At 41.8% G+C, this 22,295-nt stretch overlaps 1 protein-coding gene across 8 annotated transcripts in view; it reads right to left on the minus strand.

Annotated features, from left to right (window-relative positions):
* ZNF827 (zinc finger protein 827) overlaps positions 1-22,295 on the minus strand; it is a 183,544-nt gene that overhangs the window by 65,138 nt on the left and 96,111 nt on the right. For all 8 annotated transcript variants that reach the window (XM_017534708.2, XM_037740573.1, XM_017534725.2 and 5 more), the window contains exons 7-8: positions 20,751-20,808; positions 1,231-1,334 (exon numbers count right to left, since the gene is read on the minus strand). In XM_017534708.2, the coding sequence (XP_017390197.1) occupies positions 1,231-1,334; positions 20,751-20,808 (162 nt within the window). The remainder of the gene's footprint in view (positions 1-1,230; positions 1,335-20,750; positions 20,809-22,295) is intronic.

A 22,295-nucleotide genomic window follows, 5' to 3' on the forward strand; every position in this document is an offset into this window, starting at 1 on the left:
ATGTGGTTTTGTGTAAGCACGTTATTTCTGGTGTTTGAATAGAAAAGCCCTGCCTGCAGAGCTAGAAAGCATGCAGGTATCTGCATTCTTTGACTGGATGTGTGGAGACGAGAAGAGATGGAACTGCCCTTATGAGACTCAAGAATGACAAAGAGTTGCCTTCCCCACTCCCACCCTCCACCCCTAGTTCGTCACAAACCATTTCCAATGACCTGTGAGATCCGATGCCAGTATTTCAGATGTTACCGGATTCTTTCGTCATTGCAAATTAATCAGTTCTCCAGCGTCCTGTGAAACAGGGCTCTTTGAGTATGTGGAGGAGACTTGGACTTTATTCTTGAAGGGGCTGTGGGGCCAATAACCCTGCTGCGAGCCCTGCACATACCCGGCCTCGGTCTCCTGGACAAATGAATGCAGATGGAGGCTACTGAGTGCTGCTGAGATCCTCTCCGCAGCTGGGAAGGAAGGTAGTAACGGGCAGAAGTTTTCTGGCTGTTGGATTGGTGGTAGGTGGGGTGGGTATATGTAGGAAGGATGAACTAGAGTGCAGTGGTTCATAATAACTCTGAGAACACACATGTAAGCCCTCCAGGATGGCCGTGCTGTGGATAAGGAGCAGCAAGCACATCCTTCCTTCTACCCTGAAAAGAAGAAATAAAAAAAGGAAGAATGGATAAAAAATGATGTACTGATGGCTGAGACGGCAAACCGGAGCACTGGATGGATACATTTAGATACTATGGCCAAGAAGAGAGACAAAATCTGGGTGGCATGGTTTTCTCAAAGAGCTGTCTTGTTTCCACGGAAACTGAGGTGGTCTTTGTGGCGGCCCACACCCCTTGGGGTCATGACCTGCCCTGCTGGGAACTAGCGCCCTAGCCACTGTCCTCCCCTATATTCCTGGCTGCCAGCCTGAAATACAACGTGTAAAGCAAATTAGTGTCAGGTTATGCTTCATTATTTTAAAGAAAAAAAATTCATTATGTGGGCAAAATATCAGCAGGTAAAGAACAATAAGCTCCTAAAGTGAAGATGAAGAGGCTTATTACTATAAACATTTTATTTTAATAAGCTTTTCTAGCTTAAATTGAGTTTCTCCTTCTTTTCTAAAACCTAACCGTATATGAATGACTACATCTGTAAGCTGAAAGTATCTGAAAATTCGCACATTTCAGAAAAGTAATTCTTAAGCAACCAAAGGTAGAAGCAAAGCCAACGATGTTTCCATACCTGGAGCTGATATTCTTCCGTGCAGCACAGATTCACTGGGCAGCAGTTCTTTTGAATTGGAGGTGAATGGTGATTGTCTAAATGTGTCTTCTGAAAAGAAAGGGCTGGGGTGGGGGAGGGGGAGTGAGGTTTAGTAAATTAAAGTTATTTAAGACACCCAGAACATCTGGCCCCAAATACATACACACGCAATATTGGATAAGGTGTTGTTTTCAATGGTGTTTAAGAATATAATTAAGTGAATATAAGAAGATTGTGCTTAAAATGGAGAAGAAGAAAAGTCATCACGTCAGACAAGTGCCAGCTGTACCTTCTGCCGATGGGTTTTATATTTGGGGGAATATACGAAACATCATCTTTGAAACACTGTTAAATCCATAGAAAAAGACAGCTGAGCAGTATGTTTTCCTCTTGCTCTGCTCTTTCTGAGTGTGCGCTGTGCCCTGCCTAGGTCAGAATCAGAAAGGGCCTGTCCTTGCTTTTCCCAGGGTAGGGATGGAATTGCCCTGGCTCACCCATGTTCTGTCACCTGATCCCTCAGGGACCCACTGCATACATCAAGACAGATGGCTGGGGCCAGGGACAAATACACTGAAGGAAACATGTCACTCGTCCCCACAGAAACGAAAACTGCAACTTGAAATTGTGTTGGTTCTGAAGGAGTTAAAGTCAGAAAATGGGGCGGCCAGAAGGGACCCTAGGGAGTTCCCTCATTTAACATGGAGGAGAGTCTTGACCTAAGTGACCCTAAGCTCCCCTAGTGACTCAGCTAGAACTAGAAGCAGTGCCACCAGACATCCTGCCAGGTTCCCCCTAAAACCATGACCACAGTGAACATAAAGGATTAAATGTTTTTAAGGGCCAGGCGCAGTGGCCTATGCCTGTAATCTCAGCACGTTGGGGGGCCAAGGTGGGCAGACCATGAGGTCAAGAAATCAAGACCATACTGGCCAACATGGTGAAACCCCGTCTCTACTAAAAATACAAAAATTAGCTGGGTGTGGTGGCGCGCGCCTATAGTCCCAGCTACTCGGGAGGCTGAGGCAGGAGAATCACTTGAACCTGGGAGGCAGAGGTTGCAGTGAGCCGAGATTGCACTACTGCACTCCAGCCTGGTGACAGAGTGAGACTCCGTCTTAAAATAAATAAATGTTTTTAATTCCATGCCTCTAAAATAAAATGTGAATAAGTACTGCGATCACATATGAGAATACTGGAGTATCCATCAGAGTCCAACATAGAAAATGGAAAGCCCTATCTATTTAAAACAGAGGAAATTCAGCCATAGGAACTGGGTACCCAGATGGTGGAAGGTCCATGGGGCAGTAACACAGCCCAGAGACGGGATGGGCAGGAAGCCATTGTCACCCTGAGGCTGGAGGGACAAAAGGAGGAGATAAATGGAGCCCAGGTCATGGGAGCCGGAGCACTAGAGGAGATGCAGCTGCCATGGGAGACAGAGAGGGAATGGGGGAATACCCAGGTTCTTCCTTAAGCCCCATCCCTCCCTCCCACCAGTGCCTCTGATTGGTAGAACCTTCCCAGAAGGTGAGGAAACGCAGCCAGGAGGGATCACTACACGCCCCGCCCGCCGACCACCGCTCCCCTGGGCAAAACAGCAGATCTGGAGCAGAACAACAGACTAAGCCTAGGACTCCAGGACTGGTGCTTCTTTGCTAAACATGCCACAAAGCTATGGTTGCTATTATTAAATTGTAAAAAAGGAATGTTAAGATGAAAATGAAAGCCACTTTTTAAAAATAAAACATACATTGGTAGATAATACAGTCTTACATGACTATGTTAGGCTAGATTTAACTCAACTTTGTATGCCATGGCTTTTCTTTGTATCTTAAACACGAACCAATTTAAATAGGCTTAAAAAATGAACACTGGCTATAGGCTCGTAGGAGGCAGGAAGTGGGGAGAAGGGAAGGGGCAGATATGTCGCTTCCTACCAAGCATCTCATAACCTGCAAGTGACTGACTTCTTTAAAGGACAAGGCAGTGCAGCATGGTGGCTAAGAGCACGCACTCCAGAGTAAGCAGTTATGGGTTCAAATTGCAGCCCCCCAACTTAGCAGCTGTGCAACTTTGCACATATCATTTGCCTTCTCCAAGCTTTCATTTCTTGTCTATAAAATGGGATAACAGTATCCACTCCTCACAGAGGAGCTATGAGGATTTACTCAGATAGTCTCTGGAATATCCTTTGCCATAGTGCCTGTCACAAGTAAGTGCTCAATAAATGAACTGTTTTTTACTTGTATCTGTCTAGTGCAAAGGAGAGCATAAATTAGTCAACTTATCTGCACAAATTAATGCAATGTGTAGAGTATCCTTGATATAAAAGGAGTTACAAAATGAAGAAAAGGACCCTCTGAATTGGAAAGGTGAGTTAGCTGCAGGGATTAGGCTAATTTTCAACCCTTCCATAAATAAAACTATGAAGGATCAAAAAACTCTCAGGGAGGTAGAGATCTTGGTGGACTGCTGGTCAAACCCAGAGTGTAAGATTTTCACAAAGAACTGTAACTCTGAAGCTTATACATAGGTGACGGCGACACTCTCGCATCTGAGTGGACAATCACATGGGAAACACTGCTGGGGGGGGCTGCTCATGGGCACAGGGTAAAGGTCAGGTAAAAGGCCTTGGCGTTTCCATGACTCTGGCTATAGAAATTACCTTGAAATCTGAGGGTTCAGGGGAATTGTTGGAAGTGTTTGGACGGAAATGTAGAAAGTTCGATTTGGGGACAACAGGAGTCCCAAGAGGGGTCCCCTAAAGGGTGTAAAATTTCACTGCCATGGAGAAACTGTGTACTACCTTCATTCTCTCAGTTTTATGGCAATTATTATTATTTTGAGACGGAGTCTTGCTCTGTTGCCAGGCTGGAGTGCAGTGGCACGATGTCGGCTCACTGCAACCTCTGCTTCCTGGGTTCAAGTGATTCCCCTGCCTCAGCCTCCCGAGTAGCTGGGATTACAGGTGTGCGCCACCAGGCCCAGCTAATTTTTGTATTTTTAGTAGAGATGGGGTTTCACCATGTTGGCCAGGTTGGTCTCGATCTCGACTTCATGATACACCTGCCTCGGCCTCCCAAAGTGCTGGGATTACTGGCGTGAGCCACCGCGCCTTTTATGGTGATTATTTGGTGGGCGCCCATGATATAATCTTCACTCAGGTACTGGGAACATCATGGTGAGCAACACCAGCTGTGGTTGTGAATCTCAGGGAGTGTACATTTACCTAACAACTACATACATAAATGGGAACTGCAAGGGAGGCTAAGGCCGTGGAGGATGGAACACAGTGTGACCAGGCCAGGGAGCCCAGGAAGGGTCTTCCTGCAAAAGCCACCATAAAACAGAGAGTAGGGTCATTAGCGTTTTAAGGAGCTGGGGAAGGTGGCCCCAGCACTGCGAGAGAACACAGCCAGCCTGCAGAGCTGCAGGAAGGCCCATGGTGGAGGGTAATGAGACTGGATGCTGTGTGCAGGGATCACAGCTTTGTCCCAACAGTAGTGAGCACACTGCAGTGTTTTAAGTAAGGGAGTCAGGGAACCACACTGCAGTTTCAGAAAGCTCCATGTGGCTGCAGCAGACAGTGAGGCCTGGGGGGCTTGCAGAAGACAAGGCACGTGGCCAGTGCAGCAGACCAGATGGGACATGGTGATGCTGGTGGCCAATGTTCTCAGCCAGCAGCGACACTTCCAGGTTGAAGAAGAGTTTAAAAGAGAGGGCTGGTCAGGTACATTTAAGAATGACCTTCACCTAGCTTTCTAGGTGAAGCAGGCAGAGGGTGCCATGCTATGTGCTGGCAGTAGTCTCCTGGGTCTTGCTAAGTAGTGGCAATGGGCTAGTGCTGTGTCTTCACATGCTCTCTTCAAAAGTGCAGATTCCTGCTGATGTGAGGAGTGGAGCCCTATTATCATTGAGCTGCTCCAAAGAAATTGAATCGAAAGAGAGACAAGCACTGAGGGAAACAACATTCAAAATAATTTTCTACCCTGGATGCCAGCTTTATCCTGTATAGAAAAGAAAAGATTTCTTTTGAGGGAGCAGAGAATTAGAAGGGAGTCTTGCCAGATACTAAAAATGCACAAAAGGGCTGCCAATGTTTCTGTGGGGGCAAATAATCAATGGAGAAACTTTCAGAAGGCAAGGCAGCTTAAGGTTGGCGTAAGTCTTACCTACAAAGAGAAGATATTAGGTAAACAGAGAATCGGTCTCAGGCCAAACATGCAGCTGCCATGCTCTGCATTCAGATCTGTTCATGTCAGGAGCTGGGGAGTGTAGTGGTTTTGCAGAGAGTTTGGAATCAGAAAAACCGAAGTCTGAATTCCATATTGGTCACTTCATAGTTAAGGGACCTTTGTCCAATCAATAACCCCTCTAGCCCCAGTTTCATCACTGAAAAACAGTTTTAACAATGCCATCTTTTAGTGGGGTGCTGTAAGGGTTCAAATGAGATACTTCATGTTAAAGTTCTCAGTACATAGTACATGCTCAATAAAAAGCAGCAGCACACACTAAGTATCTGATACTGATTTAAAGTGCTTTGTGTGTATTAACTTCACTTGGTCTTCATAAGAACCCCATGAGAGTAGATACCATTATTATAATAGTCCCCCTTATCCACAGCGTGGCTTTGTGTGATTTCAGTTATTCACAGTACAATAAAATGTTTTGAGAGAGACAGCATATTTGCATAACTCTTGTTACAGAATAAGAATATTGTTATAGTAGTCCTAGTTTATTATTGTTGTTAATCTTTTACTATGCCTAATTTATAAATTAAACTTTATCACATGTATGCATAGGAAAAAGCATTGTGTATACAGGGTTTAGTACTATCTGTGGTTTATGGCAACCACTGTGGGTCTTTTTTTCTTTTTTGAGACAGAGTTTCGCTCTTGTCGTCCAGGCTGTATGTAGCGCAATGGCGTGATTTAGGCTCACTGGAACATCTGCCTCCTCTGCTCAAGCGATTCTCCAGCCTCAGCTTCCAGAGTAGCTGGGATTACAGGGGTGTGCCACCACGCCTGGCTAATTTTTGTATTTTTAGTAGAGACGGGGTTTTGCCATGTTGGCCAGGCTGGTCTCGAACTCCTGACCTCAGGTGATCTGCCTGCCTTGGCCTCCCAAAGTGCTGGGATTATGGGTGTGAACCACCATGCCTGGCTAACCACTGTGGATCTTGAAACATATTCCCTGTGGGTAAGGAGGGGCTACTGCATTATCCCTATTTTACCGATGTAGAGACTTAGGCACACCGAAGTTATATAGTGGCCCATGCCCATGAGTTGAGCATGTTGCCTTCCGCATCTGCACTCTTTCCTGCTCAGCTACACTGCCTTTTGTTGGTCTCTTAACACCTAAGGAATTTATGGACAATAGAGAGCCATGAATCCTTGGAACAGATGGAGAAAAGGAAGAGACAGAGAAAGGGGAGCTGGAGGGGAGTAGACAGCAGCCATTTCAGTATAAAGGTATTGAAGGAAGCTGAACAGCTTTTCTATTGAGAAACAGAGCAAGTAAAAATAATTTTCGTTATTTTCCCATAAAAGTTAGGATATGCCCGATTTTCTAAAACTTCTGCCACTCATGGGCCTGGTCAATTTGCAACTCTTAAACATTCGCCACTGCTTCTGAGAGCAAGCCTGTCTGCTATTAACTCTAAATGAAGAAGGAAGGTAACGAGGTCGTTAGAGCTGTTTGTAAGCTTCAATTTCGCCAAAGCTATAAAGCGCATGGTGACACTATTTATGTATTAATCCCTCTGCTGCCCAGATTAACATCAGACTTCAGGAGGAGCAAAAACTAAACTTGGAGCATGCCCTATAGTCCAGAGCTTGCTTCATGGGATTAGAGCTCCAATGACACGCACTGGTTATCCTGAACTCTCTGCCCAAGGTACTAAGAAAACAGAAGACACTCCATGTGTAACTTGGTGCCATGAAAGTTCATTTTAGAATACCAAGACCGTATTCCATAAGTTCCTTTTCTTCACCTACGCCTCACGGTGACCGTAAGGTACAGAAGCACATACGTTCTCAGGTGATGCCCAGCTTTGCGGTGGACAAAGCACTTCCGTAAGGGGTGGTAAGGCTGACACCTCATTCATGCTGTTCAGTGACTGTCACTGTTGGCGGTGGGCAGTGGAGAGGCAAGTTCCAGGAGGTACCGGACACAGGATGAAGTGGGCTGCATCTTCCCAGGGAGGAAAACAATCCATGGAATGCATCAGCCTTTATGACGTGCTGCCAAGTGTGTTTGTACTGTCCTCCAACTGGTGACTGCAGCCAGTTACCAGAAAAGGAGCCAGTTCGTGAACACCATATAGCCCTTGCTTCTGAATCTCCAGCTGCCTAAACTTTAGTCATTTTATTATGAAAAAGCCCCTCCATCCAGAAAGTAAGCCAAGGAAGCGGAAAAAAGGAAAAAAAAAAAAAAAAGAGATTTATTTCTGGTTAATATTTTTGCTAAAAGGTTGATAGAGGAGGAGGTGGAAACAGCAAATAGGGAGGGGATTGTCACTTATTTTCACTCAACAAAATAATCATCTACCTCAACATATTCCCTTTGGCGTGGGTCAAAGACAGGGTCCTGGAAGACTTACATAATTCATATAAATATTCAGCAACTATTCAGTAGCAGCATCTGGAAGTTGATGGTATGGACTTAAACAGCCCAATGCCGCTGTTACTTTCCCTGAGTTTTGCTATTTAGAAAATACAATCTTAGAAAACTTTTATCTATTTGAGTTTCTTCTAGATGCAAGTGAAATGGCTGTGGAAAGCATGTTTTGATTTTTCTCCTGTAGAAAATCTCTAAGGATTAAGATATGAAGGGTCAGGGCTGTCACAGTGAGTGGACAATTCCAGGCCAGGCATGGGCTGTGGGGTCAGCAGCACAGGGCTGGGAAAGGAAAAGATTTACAATAAATAATAAAACAGTCCATAAAAGATTATGGCTCTAAATAGCGATACATTTTGCTAAGTACCTGTTGTGGCACCAGGATTTCCACCTTTAACACCTGGGGGCCAACAGGGAGTTTTGCTTCATGCAGAAGAGAAGGCCCATCTACTTAAAACCAACCCTCCCCACGTGCCACCACTAAAACCAAATGTCACAGGGATTCTCATTTTGACAGCAATAACAAAACCAAAAGAGAAAAGAAAAGGTGAGTACAGGCTGTGAGAGAAAGTTCAGAAAATACCTTGGTTTGGTAATGACACAATAGTTTTAAAGGAGGAATAGAGAAGAAACAGGTTTTTTTTTTTTTTTCTAAGAGACAGTTACTTTCAAGACTAAACCTGGGAATGACAAATAGAAAAGAAAAAGATTAAACAAAGAAAAAAAGACTGCACTGTAATGTGTTTTTACTTAGAAGGGCCTAGATAGATCAGGGTGGCATGAAATTCTATTAAATGTAAGTTTCCGGCAAATCATCCTAAAGTGATAGTCTGATGTCTGTCTGTGCAGAGATAAATTACTTCAGTAATTTTTTTTTAAATAGTGAATCTTAAAAAAAAATTCTTCAGTGAATTAATCAAGTAAAAGTATTCAATTATCTATTCAGCCATACATTATGCGACCTAACAGGATTTACAGATTTCTTTTGAGAGATGGGTGAAACATGTCCAAAAGAATCTGGGGCAATTTTTATTTGCTTTTGTGTTACTTTAAGGAAGTTTTAAATACAAGTTATCTAAGTAGCTATATGTCTGAGAAACTATACTGCAAAAAGACAGCTGGAAGTCTCCGTGTCGGGTAGAACAGTTCTCTGGGAGCCAACCTGTTCTTTCTCTAACTGCTACCTGCTCCCCAGCAGACCTCAGCCCCTGGGCCCCTCACCTGGTGGCTTTTCTATCCCTCCTGGTAACAGTGTCTTCCTCCTCTCTACTCAGAACGAGTTATTAAGCCACTGCAATACTGGTTTTCCATGTTGATATATCATGCTATTTTTTTAAGAACTGAAATACCATAGATGTGTCCATAATCGCTGAACCAGTATTTTTAAAACTCTGACCTCTGAATCACTTAGACCTTGAGAAACCCTCCAAGAGTTACACACGGCATTAACATTTTGAAGTGAACAGAAGCAGTAGTTGAGAAATCAGTATTCCATGTCTCCAAAAGCCACAAGAAAAGGCAGGCAACAGACCAAAGTTATCTCAAGAATTAATCTGACTTTAGTTCAAAAATCTTTTGAATATGTGGAATATGCATGTTACGGAATTAAAATGGATACAGGTAACTTGCATATGGAATCTCCAAGTCTACGTTTCATATAATGACACTAAAGGAAATTAGAACAAACCGGAAATGTCTCTTTGAGCAAAAACTACAGCTTGCTAATAACAACAGATTACAGGCCTTGCCAAAGGAGAAAAAAGGTGTTTTTTTTGTTTGTTTGTTTTGTTTTTAATGATTCTCAAACATATCAACTAAGAAAGGTGGGATTATTCAAAGATAAGGAAAAAAGGAAACATTTGAATTAGTTATGACTATCCCCTCAGCATTTCCTCAAGTACTTTAAGGTCAGAAGACACTCTTGGAGAAGCTGGAATAGCTTACATGAAAATAAGCTCGCACTCAAAAAACACTTTATTTTTAGATATTCCACTTTTTAAAAAGATCTAATAACAGTATTTCATTTTCAACTTAATTTTCATGATTAATGCAGTTTTCTTCACTTTTAATGATTTTGTTTTTCTCAAATATTACTTCTTTTTATTAATTTATTTGTTAATAACAGAATAATAGATGTTTAATATTTCTTTTTATATATTTATATGTATACATGTTGTGTACATATTTATAAGTGATTGTATTTGAAATATATTAGGTCTACATATTTTTGTAAAAGATTTTTAAACACTTTAATAAACAAAATACAAACACGCTATACAGGTACATCAGTATCTTGTGAAATATAGAAGGAAACTCTGATACAGTCCTTCTGTTCCGTGGTAGCAATCAGTCTCTGCGGCCTAGGACCATATGTGGTCTTCCTAACTTCCTCATTTTCATTTTGAATAAGAAGTTATATCGCTGTTGCTTCTGAAATGTGCCCAGATATTAACATGTTATATATAAGAATCAGGGTCAGTTGTCTTACTTTCTTGCAGTTGATTAAAAAGGTAATGTAAAATGAAAGAAAATAGTTTTAATGGTACTCATGAACACTGCTCTTCCCTTTTCAATACCACAGAAATGAGGACCCCGTTCCTAAAGGATTTTATTTATTGTAATGAAAAGAGCCCTGGGTGGCAGGTTAGGGAATGTAGGGGCGGACAAGAGTGTCCAAGATTAAAAATGACTGTGAGTCTCTGCCCTGAAGACAACCCTGACTATCTGAAAGAGAAAATGCCTTATTTGACCACGCAAGGGACATAACAGAGACCTCCTGTGACCCCAGTCGGTTAGGCCTGAAAACTCAGTCATTGATCGTGTTGGGCTCACACATTTTCAAAGAAAGAGGGGCTATTGTGAATAAAACTTGGATTAATCCCTATACGTTGGCAAGCTTCAGCTGGGGCATTTATCTAAAAATTGAGTCTGGCATTGCAGATTCAGTGGGTTTCTAAATAGGGCTGTGGCAGAGGGGACTCAAGGGTACTCCATCACTCTACTAGCATCTAGGCAGCAGATTTTCTTCTTTAATTTTTGGAGATGACAAGGAAGCTAAGATGGGTTTCCTCTCCTCCGATTCACTGATGTGGCTGCGCACTTGGCTGGGGCCAATCAAACAGAAGCTTTGCAGCAATTAAAAACTAAAGGTGTTGTTAATTTTGTAAGATGTGAAATAGTATTATGGAAAATCTCCTTACTTTTTAGAGATATATACCAAAGAATCCGGGAATGAATGTTTGGTATCTGGGATGTGATATAAAATATAGGAAAAAAAGAAGTGGTAGGCCGGGCGCCGTGGCTCAAGCCTGTAATCCCAGCACTTTGGGAGGCCGAGGCGGGTGGATCACGAGGTCAAGAGATCGAGACCATCCTGGTCAACATGGTGAAACCCTGTCTCTACTAAAAATACAAAAAATTAGCTGGGCATGGTGGTGCGTACCTGTAATCCCAGCTACTTGGAGGCTGAGGCAGGAGAATTGCCTGAACCCAGGAGGTGGAGGTTGTGGTGAGCCGAGATCGCACCATTGCACTCCAGCCTGGGTAACATGAGTGAAACTCCGTCTCAAAAAAAAAAAAAAAAAGAACTGGTAAATGAGGTGTGGCAAAGTGTTGACACTTGTTCAATATGGGTGATGGGAATATAGTGATTTATTACTTTATTCTTTCTATTTTGATTAAAAAATTTCATAATAATAAAAAACCAGTAGCAACAACCAAACGAAAAATCCGACTCAGACAAGCCACCAAACAGAGTAAGAAACGACAGTAAAAGAAAATACAATGTCATGCATGGTGGCTATGCCTGTAATCCCAACACTTTGGGAGGCTAAGGTAGGAGGATCACTTGAGCCCAGGAGGTAGAGGCTAAAGACCTGAGATTGTGCCACTGCGTTCTAGCCTGGGCAACAGGGCAAGACCCTGTCTCAAAAACAAACAAACAAACAACAAACACAAAAGAGCAGATACAAATGTCTACCCATGAACAAAATGCTTAAAAGCATTAGAATTCAATAAATTAAAAGATTTTAAATGGAAGATATAATTTTTCACCCTTCAATTGTTAAAAAAATTTTAATGATAAGCACAGAGTTGGTCAGCCCTTTGAAACATTCTCTCAGTCTCTCATGAAAACTGTTAGCATTGCAGATTCAATCTTTTTAAGTCATTTTGACAATTCGTACCAAAAGCCTGAAAAACATGAATGCTGTTTTGAGTCATTTTATCCCAGCATTATTCATATTAATGATTTTTTTGCGGGGAGACCCTTGAAATTCAATAACAAGGGACTGATAAAATAAATTGTAACACAGGCAAATACTGAATACTATGCAAATGTTAAAATAATAATAGAATGTCCATGGAAAAATGGACAATCTTATATATTGCTAGGTGAAAACAGAAGATTATAAAACTGTATATGTATTTGGATTCGATTATACATACATAAATATAGACTTATAAATATAAATGTATACATATATAAATGGAAAACAATCCACCGCTAAGTTGGTGGTGTGTATCCTTATACACCAACTCAGCGGTGGCTGTCTCTAGCTAGTAGGACTAAAAGTATGTTTTCTTCTTTATGTGATCCTATATTATCTGGAAACAAGCAACTTTTAAAAGTTAAAAATAACTATTAAATTTTACTGTTTAGGATCCTTTACTTTCGAAAAGACTCGGTCTTTTAAAGAGAAAGCTCCGAGGGGCAGAAACAAGCGCATCTCATTTATGACCCTCAGTATCAGTCTGCTTCAGTTTCAGAAGTCTGAAAGCTGTGGAAGGACGAGGTTCTATGCAGTATTGTAAAAATAGAGAATTTCAGGAAAATATACGTATGGTTCATGTTTTGTATTTTCCTCTTTGAAAAGTATAAATGCCTCCTATTTCAGACTGTCTTAAAGGTGGGCCAGTATGTACCACCTAACACTGAGTTTTCAAGGAACAAGTTCCTGTTGCTGCTGCTCTAGCATTCATGCACTGTGGAGCCAGGAAACTTCTCGGGACACGGAGCACAATGCCAGGCCTTGTCGAGGGCCGCTGCAGTGCAGAGGCCAGACCGGGGGAGCCAGAGCCAACCGCAGACCAAGGAAGTGAACCCTGCACGTCCGGATGCTCGAAATGTCAGCTTGTGGAGGATCTCCCACAGGAATCTGACTTTATACACAAACAAAGACAATGAGCTTTCTGCTGAGGTGAGCTGAGAACGGATGAAGTTAGTCTTCTCTGCAGTGACGTAAGACTCTGTCATGTGGAAGTTACAGATGTTACTAGTGAAACAATGTGGATGGCCTCCTGGCCCACCTCATCATGCAAGAGGGCTGCTTCACAGAGGTCAACCCTTGAAAGCCTGATATATTTCCAGTAACAACCATGAAGACACTCTTGAGAGAAAATTCCAGATAAGAACAGCACTTAAGCCACATATACTTTTCGGTTATATCTTTCTTGCATAACCTGCCAAAGGCAGCCAGAGAGGAATAGGGAACAGTCTCTGGATGTCTACTGACAGACTTACCAATTCACATTTCATTCCTGACTATTAGGAGTTATAAAAACAAGATAATACTATTGAAGGCTAGTAGAAATAAAGATGAGAGTGTCCATGGAAAAGGAAAAGAAAGGCAAAGCCCTCTTCAGATACTGAAAAGGAGGTTTAAATTTGCCACTTAAGAGGAACACAACACTGAACCATCCTGGAAGCATGTTGTTCAATATAACAATTCAGTATCCATGTCACAAATGGGAGGAAAAATGGTAGAGGGGAAAATGGTAGATATTTATCTATAGGACAATGGAGTACAGGAATAGGAAAAAGTACTGAGAAAGGGCTTGGTGAAATGGGAAGGAAAAACAGATCCAAATGGCAACAATGCACCAAGTAGTTTCAGGCTGTGTGTGTATGTGTGTGTGTGTGTGTGTGTTTGTGTGTCTGTGTGTGTCTGTGTGTGTCTCCATTGTTTTCAAGGATCGGTTTTAATTTCTCTGAAAAACAGAAACTCAAAGATACTTTGCAAAGAATGTATTGCCAATGAAAAGACTCTCAAGTCAGCATGTGTGTCAGGGCAGCTGCAGATAGTGGTGTAGGCTGTGAACTGCACAAAAGCACCACATCTAGAGGGGCATGAGTAACATCACAGACATCAGATTTACTGGGACAATTTTCCAATAGATGGCAGTGTACTAAGGGATGAAATCTTTTTAAAATGTACAATGGCACCATGTGACCCCAAAACAGCCTTGAGTTCACCAAAAAGAAATGAATGTCCTACCTGAAAGGACTCCATGAAATTAGCAGCAATTTCTGTTCTTTGGAAATAGAATGCTTATTGCATTTAATTTTAAAGTCACAAAATGCAAAGGGTAAGAGCCCTAAAACAGCCTTGAGTTCACCAAAGAGAAATGAATGTCCTATCTGAAAGGACTCCATGAAATTAGCAGCAATTTCCGTTCTTTGGAAATAGAATGCTCATTGCATTTAAAGTCACAAAATGCAAAGGGTAAAGAGAATATATGGAGACCTCCTCAAATATCAGTATCATTTGCTCTGTTTCTGGTTGCTTTTTCTTAATTGCTTCTGTCTAATTCAGTGTTCTCTGAAAGTAATATTTTACTTTTTAAGGTAATATAGCATTATTCTCTTATTCCTTCTGAAGAAATGAAAAGGGAAAATTGTGCGAATTGAGGCAGCACATCATGCTTTTACAAATTTGTGCAATTTCTATTACTGAATCATAAATATTTAAGGACACGCATCCAAACCATCACAAAGGAAAATTCTACATTAGACTATTCCAAGTGAATATGTCTTTTAGTAAGCACTATGTGCCATTATCTAAATCATAGAAAAATAGCCTGCATTTCAAATTCTGAAAATTGGGCAAATTAAATATTGGTCTGCACAGCATGATATGAGTCTATCTTTCTCTGATTTTCCACTTCTGCTTTTTGTCTAGTAATGGAGAAAAGAACAATTCAGGCGAACTCTTCTTTGCTTTTGGAAGAAAGCAAGCCAGGTGTGAGAAGTATTTCTTATAGGCCTGCAATCTTATACCCCCATGGACACTGAATTATTAATGGGAAAAAGAGAACAAATAACCAAGAGAGGGTTCCTGGCAGCCCTTGTTTGATGTTCATGGTGTTACACAACATTGAGCATGTCCAATTCACCTGCCAGGAGCTATCTGATTCTTACTCTAGGGTTCCATTTTCCTATTTTGATCTTATCCAGCATCTGGTGGGGTGATGGTCCATGTCAAAGGATATAGATCTTCTTTTTATTCCATTAAATTTTGAGATCTGATTATGATATCATGCCTCATGTATTTTCATCTACCAAATGATCGTAATAGCCAGTTATCTGCTCCCTCCAGAACCTAGGCTTGTGCTGGGAAAGGAAATAGAAAAATCAGGATTTTATTAGTCTCAAATTTTCGGTCCTTCTGTTCTCATGGGTCTGGCCGGGACTATCTCCTCATCTCATCTGTCAGATAGAATGGCATTAAGGACACTCAGTCCACACAGTATGTTGAAGGAGACCCACAGCCTTCTTTACACTTGGATTGAATTTTCTAGACTCTGAGGTTAAACAGGAAAAAGGACTGCTGTTTTAGCATTTACCGTGAAGTTCCATCTAAAGGACTGATTCAATGGGAAGTGCCCCGATGAGGACACAAACAAGGGTGGAGGGAAAAGGTCAAGGCATTGGTGAGCAGGACCACATGATTCAATCATTCCAGCTGCTAAGTAGATTGATTTTTCTGCCTGGCTACATGGTGTGGTTTGGTGGATTGTTTTCCTCCTTTACTTTTGGGAAGATTATCCTAATTTAAGCAGCTGAGTCTAAGTTCTTAGGATAAAAAAAAAAAAAAAAAAAAAAGGAGCATTCTCAAACCAGTTCTTAAAATGATGTCTGGGATTTGCTTCAAAATAATCTACAGGGAGGGGGAAATTGAGGGGGAAGATAAATAAAACATCCTAAATCATTACTTGATAATTGTTTAAACTGGATGACAGATGCTTCTGTATATGTTTGAAATTTTCCATTATAAGAATTTTTAAAAATGTGGTAGAAAACCAGTAACCCAGAAACTTGATAGTTACTAGTTTGAACCTTTAGCTTCACTTAAACCCCTTAAAAAAAATCACTAACAAAGAATGCTGTTTCCCATCATTTTCACACTCCTTATCTACCCATCGTATAACAGAGGTATTAACAAGGAGTAGAGTTGCCACTGGACAGGTGTGAGGAGGGAGGATTTGATGATGAGGACAGTGTAGTCACCAGCGCTGATGGGATAAAGAATTAACAGCACACATCCGTGGACTTCGTATCAGCACGCGTATTGGAATGCCAAGCTATAGGCTGTTTCCTCTCGGGTTGCTACACTTTTCATTAGTTCTTGCGGTTGAAATGAGCGTCAAGATCAATAATGATAAACAATTGTGAGGGAAGCTGTGGGTTTATAAAAGGCAGGGATAGAGTCAGCTCCTTTCTTCCATTTTGTGTCTCTTCTCTCCACCACATGCCCTTGGATATCCAGACCCTAGGATGAAGAGATGGCAGGGAGTGGAGGAGCATAGGCATTCACCAGCATGAGAAAGGCAAGGGAAGGCTTGATCTCAGTGAGGCCTGCATACCAGGCCTACCCTTTACCAATTAAACTATCATAAATACACCTAGCTACTCTCAAAGAGCGAAAAATTCTGAATTTGATTCCAATCACAAACCATCCTTCTGAATAGTCAGTTTCTTCTAAGAAATCAAACACAGAGGATATGATTACTGAATAAACATTCCATTAAGTACTTAAAAATCTGAAGATACGGAAATTCAGAGGCTTGATGTAAATCTTTTTGAAATGTATCACAAATCACACCGTAAAGCATAATCCACACACTGATCTTGGACATGCAAAGTGACAGTTCCTTCTAAAACAGGAGTCAGAAAAGAAGAAAGAAAGTTGGCAGTTTTTTTTCTGTTCCTGATATCAGTTAACTCAGGTTAAAGAGAATTTCCTGGCATAAAAAAATTTGATTCTATTCCACCTAAAGTAATAAGGCAAGAGGTAAAAAACAGATCTATTTGTGGATAGGCTAATCGAGCAAGTTGCCTCTACTCAGAAAAAAAACCACACACACACCAAGGACTTTGTAGAACTACAAGCCAAGAATTCCTTAACACTGATTTCTATACACCATATCAAGCCGAGGGCTCACAGGAAGAACCTCTTCCTTTGCTTTGGGCAAAAGATCTAATTCGGATTTCCTCTTACTCATAATCTCCCAGCAAGAGGAGAATTTAAGGATTGCATCATTTTTGCCAAATGGTTAAAAACTTTTTTTTTCTCTTCTATCCTATAATCATGCTTCAGCTCCAGCCAAGGCAGTTTAGACTTGAGGCACATTAAAATCCTTGTATGGGGCCAATTTGAGGCCTCCTCTTACGTCTTCCCAGAGAACACCTGAAAAGCATAAAATAATACGGTCTTGCAGCACATCTTTTTGTTGTAGAAATGTTACGTAAGCTTAAAGGGCCAGCAGAAACCTCCACCGATCATGCTATTGGGGTCCTGCCCAGATCCTCCTTCTGGCACTAGTGTACCCACCCCGGAGTTGCTATAAGTGTTGCCTAATAACTATAAGTGAGAACCACTGTCCCCACTGGAACCCAATCACACGGGAGGTTACACATGCCCTGCAGGGGATGACCTGAAGCTAGTGAACCTCCCTGGGGGATGGAGCTGAAGTTAGAAACCAGCTGAAACCACATCCTTGCTTTCAGCTCCTTCTCCTTCTCCTTTCCTCTTCTGCCCCCATCACCTCCCTGCAGGTTCCTCTGGGAGTATTTCCTCAATAAAGCACTTCCATGAGAATCTCCACCTCTAGGGGACTTAACCTATGACAAGAATCCTACGGCAGCAAATAAAAATGAACATTTATTATTTTTAGTCTGCTGTCTTTCAAGGACTGCTAACCTGGCCAATTTCATCAATGTTTAGATCCACAGACACAAGCAGATACACTAAATAGCCTTAAGATTAGATGTAGGAGGAGGCAGGAAGGACTCTATGGGAGCTCACATCTCCTATTTAACATACAAAATAGCCTTTCCATCTCCCCAAAGCCATTTCCCAGTACAATCTGCAGTCCATCTTCCTAGTCTCATTTTCTATCTGTGTACTTATATACAGACACAAGACTTAAGACTAAGAGTGGTAAGACATACCACTTTTCTGTTCTATTAGAACGAGGTTCCTTTCCCTAATCTATATAAACCTAACGTGAACCAATCACTGTGGCTCACCCTTGAAACCCCAGCACTTTGGAAGGCTGAGGCAGGCAGACTGCGTGAGCTCAGGAGTTTGAGACCTGCCTGAGCAACATGGCGAAACCCCGTCTTTATAAAAAAATACAAAAATTAGCAGAGGATGGTGGCACACATGCTTGTAGTGTTAGCTACTCGGGAGGCCGAGGTGGGAGGATGGCTTGAGCCTGGAAAGCAGAGGCTGCAGTGAGCCAAAACAGGACTACTGCACTCCATCCTGGGAAACAGAGTGAGACTGTCTCAAAATAATAATAATAAAATAAAATAAATAAATAAACCCATTGTGAGGCAAGCTGGCTCTGTTTTAATTACTGTTTGAAATTTGATATTCCTAAACTCCAATCAATGGAATTTTTATTTTAAAACCTCAGGTTAAAGTTTAAACAGTACTGTCCACAGGCCTGATGATGCTCTGAGGTCAGTTAATAACACATCAAAAAGAAAAATATCATTTCCCTTTTGTTGCAATAATTAGAAACACAAAACCCAGCAACTGTTCCCAGCAGGAAGAATCTTTCTCTGTTTGCTCAGGAAAGCAAAGTTCCTTGATTTAAAGACTCCTTGGTAGCTACCAGCTAGTTCCCACTGTTCCTAGTTATTCATCCTAAAAACTCATATTGCTCTTGATCATCCTGTAAAGCTCGTATCTTGGGCTAACTCAGAAACTAGAGGGAGGTTTGAAGGTGGAGAATGGTCCTTCAAAGGGGGAGAATGCATTTCCCCTGAGCAACTTTTCTGCGGTGTTGGGGTTTTCACCTGCTGGCTCTAGCCTACAATGTTTCAGGTTTGGGTGGACTTCAAGGCTCCATGGGAGCTGCAGCACTGGCCTGTCCTCCTCTTTTCACAGTGGCAGATGGATGGTGGGCAGTCCACACTGGCTGACCTCCTCAGACTGCCTTTGGCAAGTGGAAAACTCCCTTGCCCACAGAGTGAATGATATAAATTTTCTCGCAATTTTTAAAAATATACTTTAAGTTCTGGCATACATGTGCAGAATGTGCAGGTTTGTTACATAGGTATACACGCACCATGGTGGTTTGCTGCATCCATCAACCCATCATCTACATCAGGTATTTCTCCTAATGCTATCCCTTCCCTAACCCCTCACCCCCTGACAGGCCCCGGTGTGTGATATTCCCCTCCCTGTGTCCATGTGTTCTCATTTTTCAACTCCCACTTATGAGCGACAGCATGTGGTATTTGGTTTTCTGTTCTTGTGTTAGTTTGCTGAGAATGATGGTTTCCAGCTTCATCCATGTCCCTGCAAAGGACATGAACTCATCCTTTTTTATGGCTGCATAGTATTCCATGGTGTCTATGTGGCACATTTTCTTTTCCAGTCTAAGACTGATGGGTTGGTTCCAAGTCTTTGCTACTGTGAATAGTGCTGCAATAAATATACACGTGCATATGTCTTTATAATAGAATGATTTATAATCCTTTGGGTATAATATACCCAGCAATGGGATTGCTGGGTCAAATGGTATTTCTGGTTCTAGATCCTTGAGGAACTGCCACACTGTTTTCCACAATGATTGAATTAATGTACACTCCCACCAATAGTGTAAAATCATTCTTATTTCTCCACATCCTCTCCAGCATCTGTTGTTTCCTGACTTTTTAATGATTGCCATTCTAACTCGAATGAGATGGTATCTCATTGTGGTTTTGATTCGCATTTCTCTAATGACCAGTGATAGTAAGCTTTTTCTCATACGCTTGTTGGCCACATAAATGTCTTCTTTTGAGAAGTGTCTGTTCATATCCTTTGCTCACTTTTTGATGGGGTTGTTTGTTTTTTTCTTACAAATTTGTTTAAGTTCTTTGTAGATTCTGGATATTAGCCCTTTGTCAGATGGATAGATTGCAAAAATTTTCTCCCATTCTGTAGGTTGCCTGTTCACTCTGATGATAGCTTCTTTTGCTGTGGAGTAGCTCTTCAGTTTAATTAGATCCCATTTGTCAATACTGGCTTTTGTTGTCATTGCTTTTGGTGTTTTGGTCATGAAGTCTTTGCCCACGCCTATGTCCTGAATGGTAATGCCTAGGTTTTCTTTAAAATCCTTGCCTTCCAAATAATGCTGGGAGGCCAAAAAAAGAGTTGGGATATCCTTGGTGACAAATTATCAGACTATAGTCACAGAGGCAATTAGGAGCAGGGTGGCAATAAGACAGAAGGAGGCCTTCATGAGATACAGACCCCGCCTCCAGTCCCAGTTGAGCCACCCAGCTCAACTCTCAGGCCAGGAGACTTCTACATAGAGGATGATAATCTACTTCCCAAAATTACTGTCAGGAATACAAAACAATAATGTATGGAAAATTCCCCAGAAAAGTGCATCTATTAAATGTTTAGTAAGTATTAGTGGTCTTCCTCCTTTATTTCTGTATTGTTTCTATCATCTGAGAAATCCTGGTAGAAAATGGTGTAAAGGATGTGACTCCTTTGAACCCGGTGGGAGAATGCGGTTTGGGGACAACATTCAACATGTGTTACAGGCTGGTGGCCCACACTGGGCGTTCTGGAGGAATCCCACACAAAGTGGCCTACCTGGTGGTCGTCCGGATGGTATTTTCTTTTGTATGATTGTGCTCTTTGCTCACTTTTTCTGTAAGGAGAAAGAATGAAACATACACCTCTTAGGTTGTTCTCACTCAACTTGCATCTCTTACTTAGCCTTAAACAGAAAACGCTCAACATCTCTCTTTTTCTTTGTGGTTTTCTTTTGATTTTTTAAACATCCAGATCCTCCCCAACTTACTGGAAAAGACAATCATTGAAAGCATATCAATAGTATCCATAAAAATATTTTATTAAAAACCAATCAGGATGGGTGTTGTGGCTCACGCCTGTAATCCCAGCACTTTAGGAGGCCGAAGCAGGCGAATCACTTGAGGTCAGGAGTTCGAGACCAGCCTGGCCAACATGGTGAAATCCCATCTCTACTAAAAATACAAAAATTAGTCGGGTGTGATGGTGCGTGCCCGCAGTCCCAGCTACTCAGGAGGCTGAGGCAGGAGAATTGCTTGAACCCAGGAGATGGAAGTTCCAGTGAGCCAAGATTTTGCCATTGCACTCCAGCCTGGGCAACAGAGTAAAACTCCATCTCAAAAAAAAAGAAAAACCAATAAAAGAGAAACAGTTAATAACAAATATCAAGCGTGTGGTCTGATCTGAATGAGGCCTTAGTAAGTACACACACACACACACACACACACACACACACACACACACAGTTATGGGCAGAGACAGTTATTTCCACTGTATCTTTCCCCAGCTGAAAATTTCTGCTTTCCTCTGATTCAGCATGAAAACTGCAGTTGTTGCAACTGTTCCGCCTCTGACTTTGATGACAACATTTAAGCATTCTGCATTGTGAGGCCCCTTTGTGAGAGGGGATATAAAAACAGCCTAAGACCTCTTGGTGCTGAAGTCATTCAGCGTTTATTCTGATAAATGTCATAAGGGACACAAAAATATCATTTAGACAAGAAGAGGTAGACCCTCCCTTACTGTGGCTTGAGGTCTATATCTATCAGCTGCCAGAAAATATTTAATGAGCTTTCAAGAACACAAAAGTTGAACTCTGGCCTTCCCAATCCAGTTCAAATGTGAGGATCCTACCCTGACGGTCACAACGGTCAATGGCTTCTTTTATTTATTTATTTTTTTGGGACGGAGTTTCGCTCTTGTTACCCAGGCTGGAGTGCAATGGCGCGATCTCGGCTCACCGCAACCTCCGCCTCCTGGGTTCAGGCAATTCTCCTGCCTCAGTCTCCTGAGTAGCTGGGACTACAGGCACGCGCCACCATGCCCAGCTAATTTTTTGTATTTTTAGTAGAGATGGGGTTTCACCGTGTTGACCAGGATGGTCTCGATCTCTTGACCTTGTGATCCACTCGCCTCGGCCTCCCAAAGTGCTGGGATTACAGGCTTGAGCCACCGCGCCCGGCTTGGCTTCTTTTAATATCCAGAAAAAACCTGGCCAACTCTGTAAGAGTTTCAGACTTAACTTGCGATCTTTTCACAGCAGGGCAAGTGAAAAACTCTGAATCTTGTGGATTTTTGGAAAAATTTAAACCAAGATTTGCAACA

Source organism: Cebus imitator, unplaced genomic scaffold, assembly GCF_001604975.1.
Source record: "Cebus imitator isolate Cc_AM_T3 unplaced genomic scaffold, Cebus_imitator-1.0 Scaffold4, whole genome shotgun sequence".
In the NCBI taxonomy this organism is placed as follows: Eukaryota; Metazoa; Chordata; class Mammalia; order Primates; family Cebidae; genus Cebus; species Cebus imitator.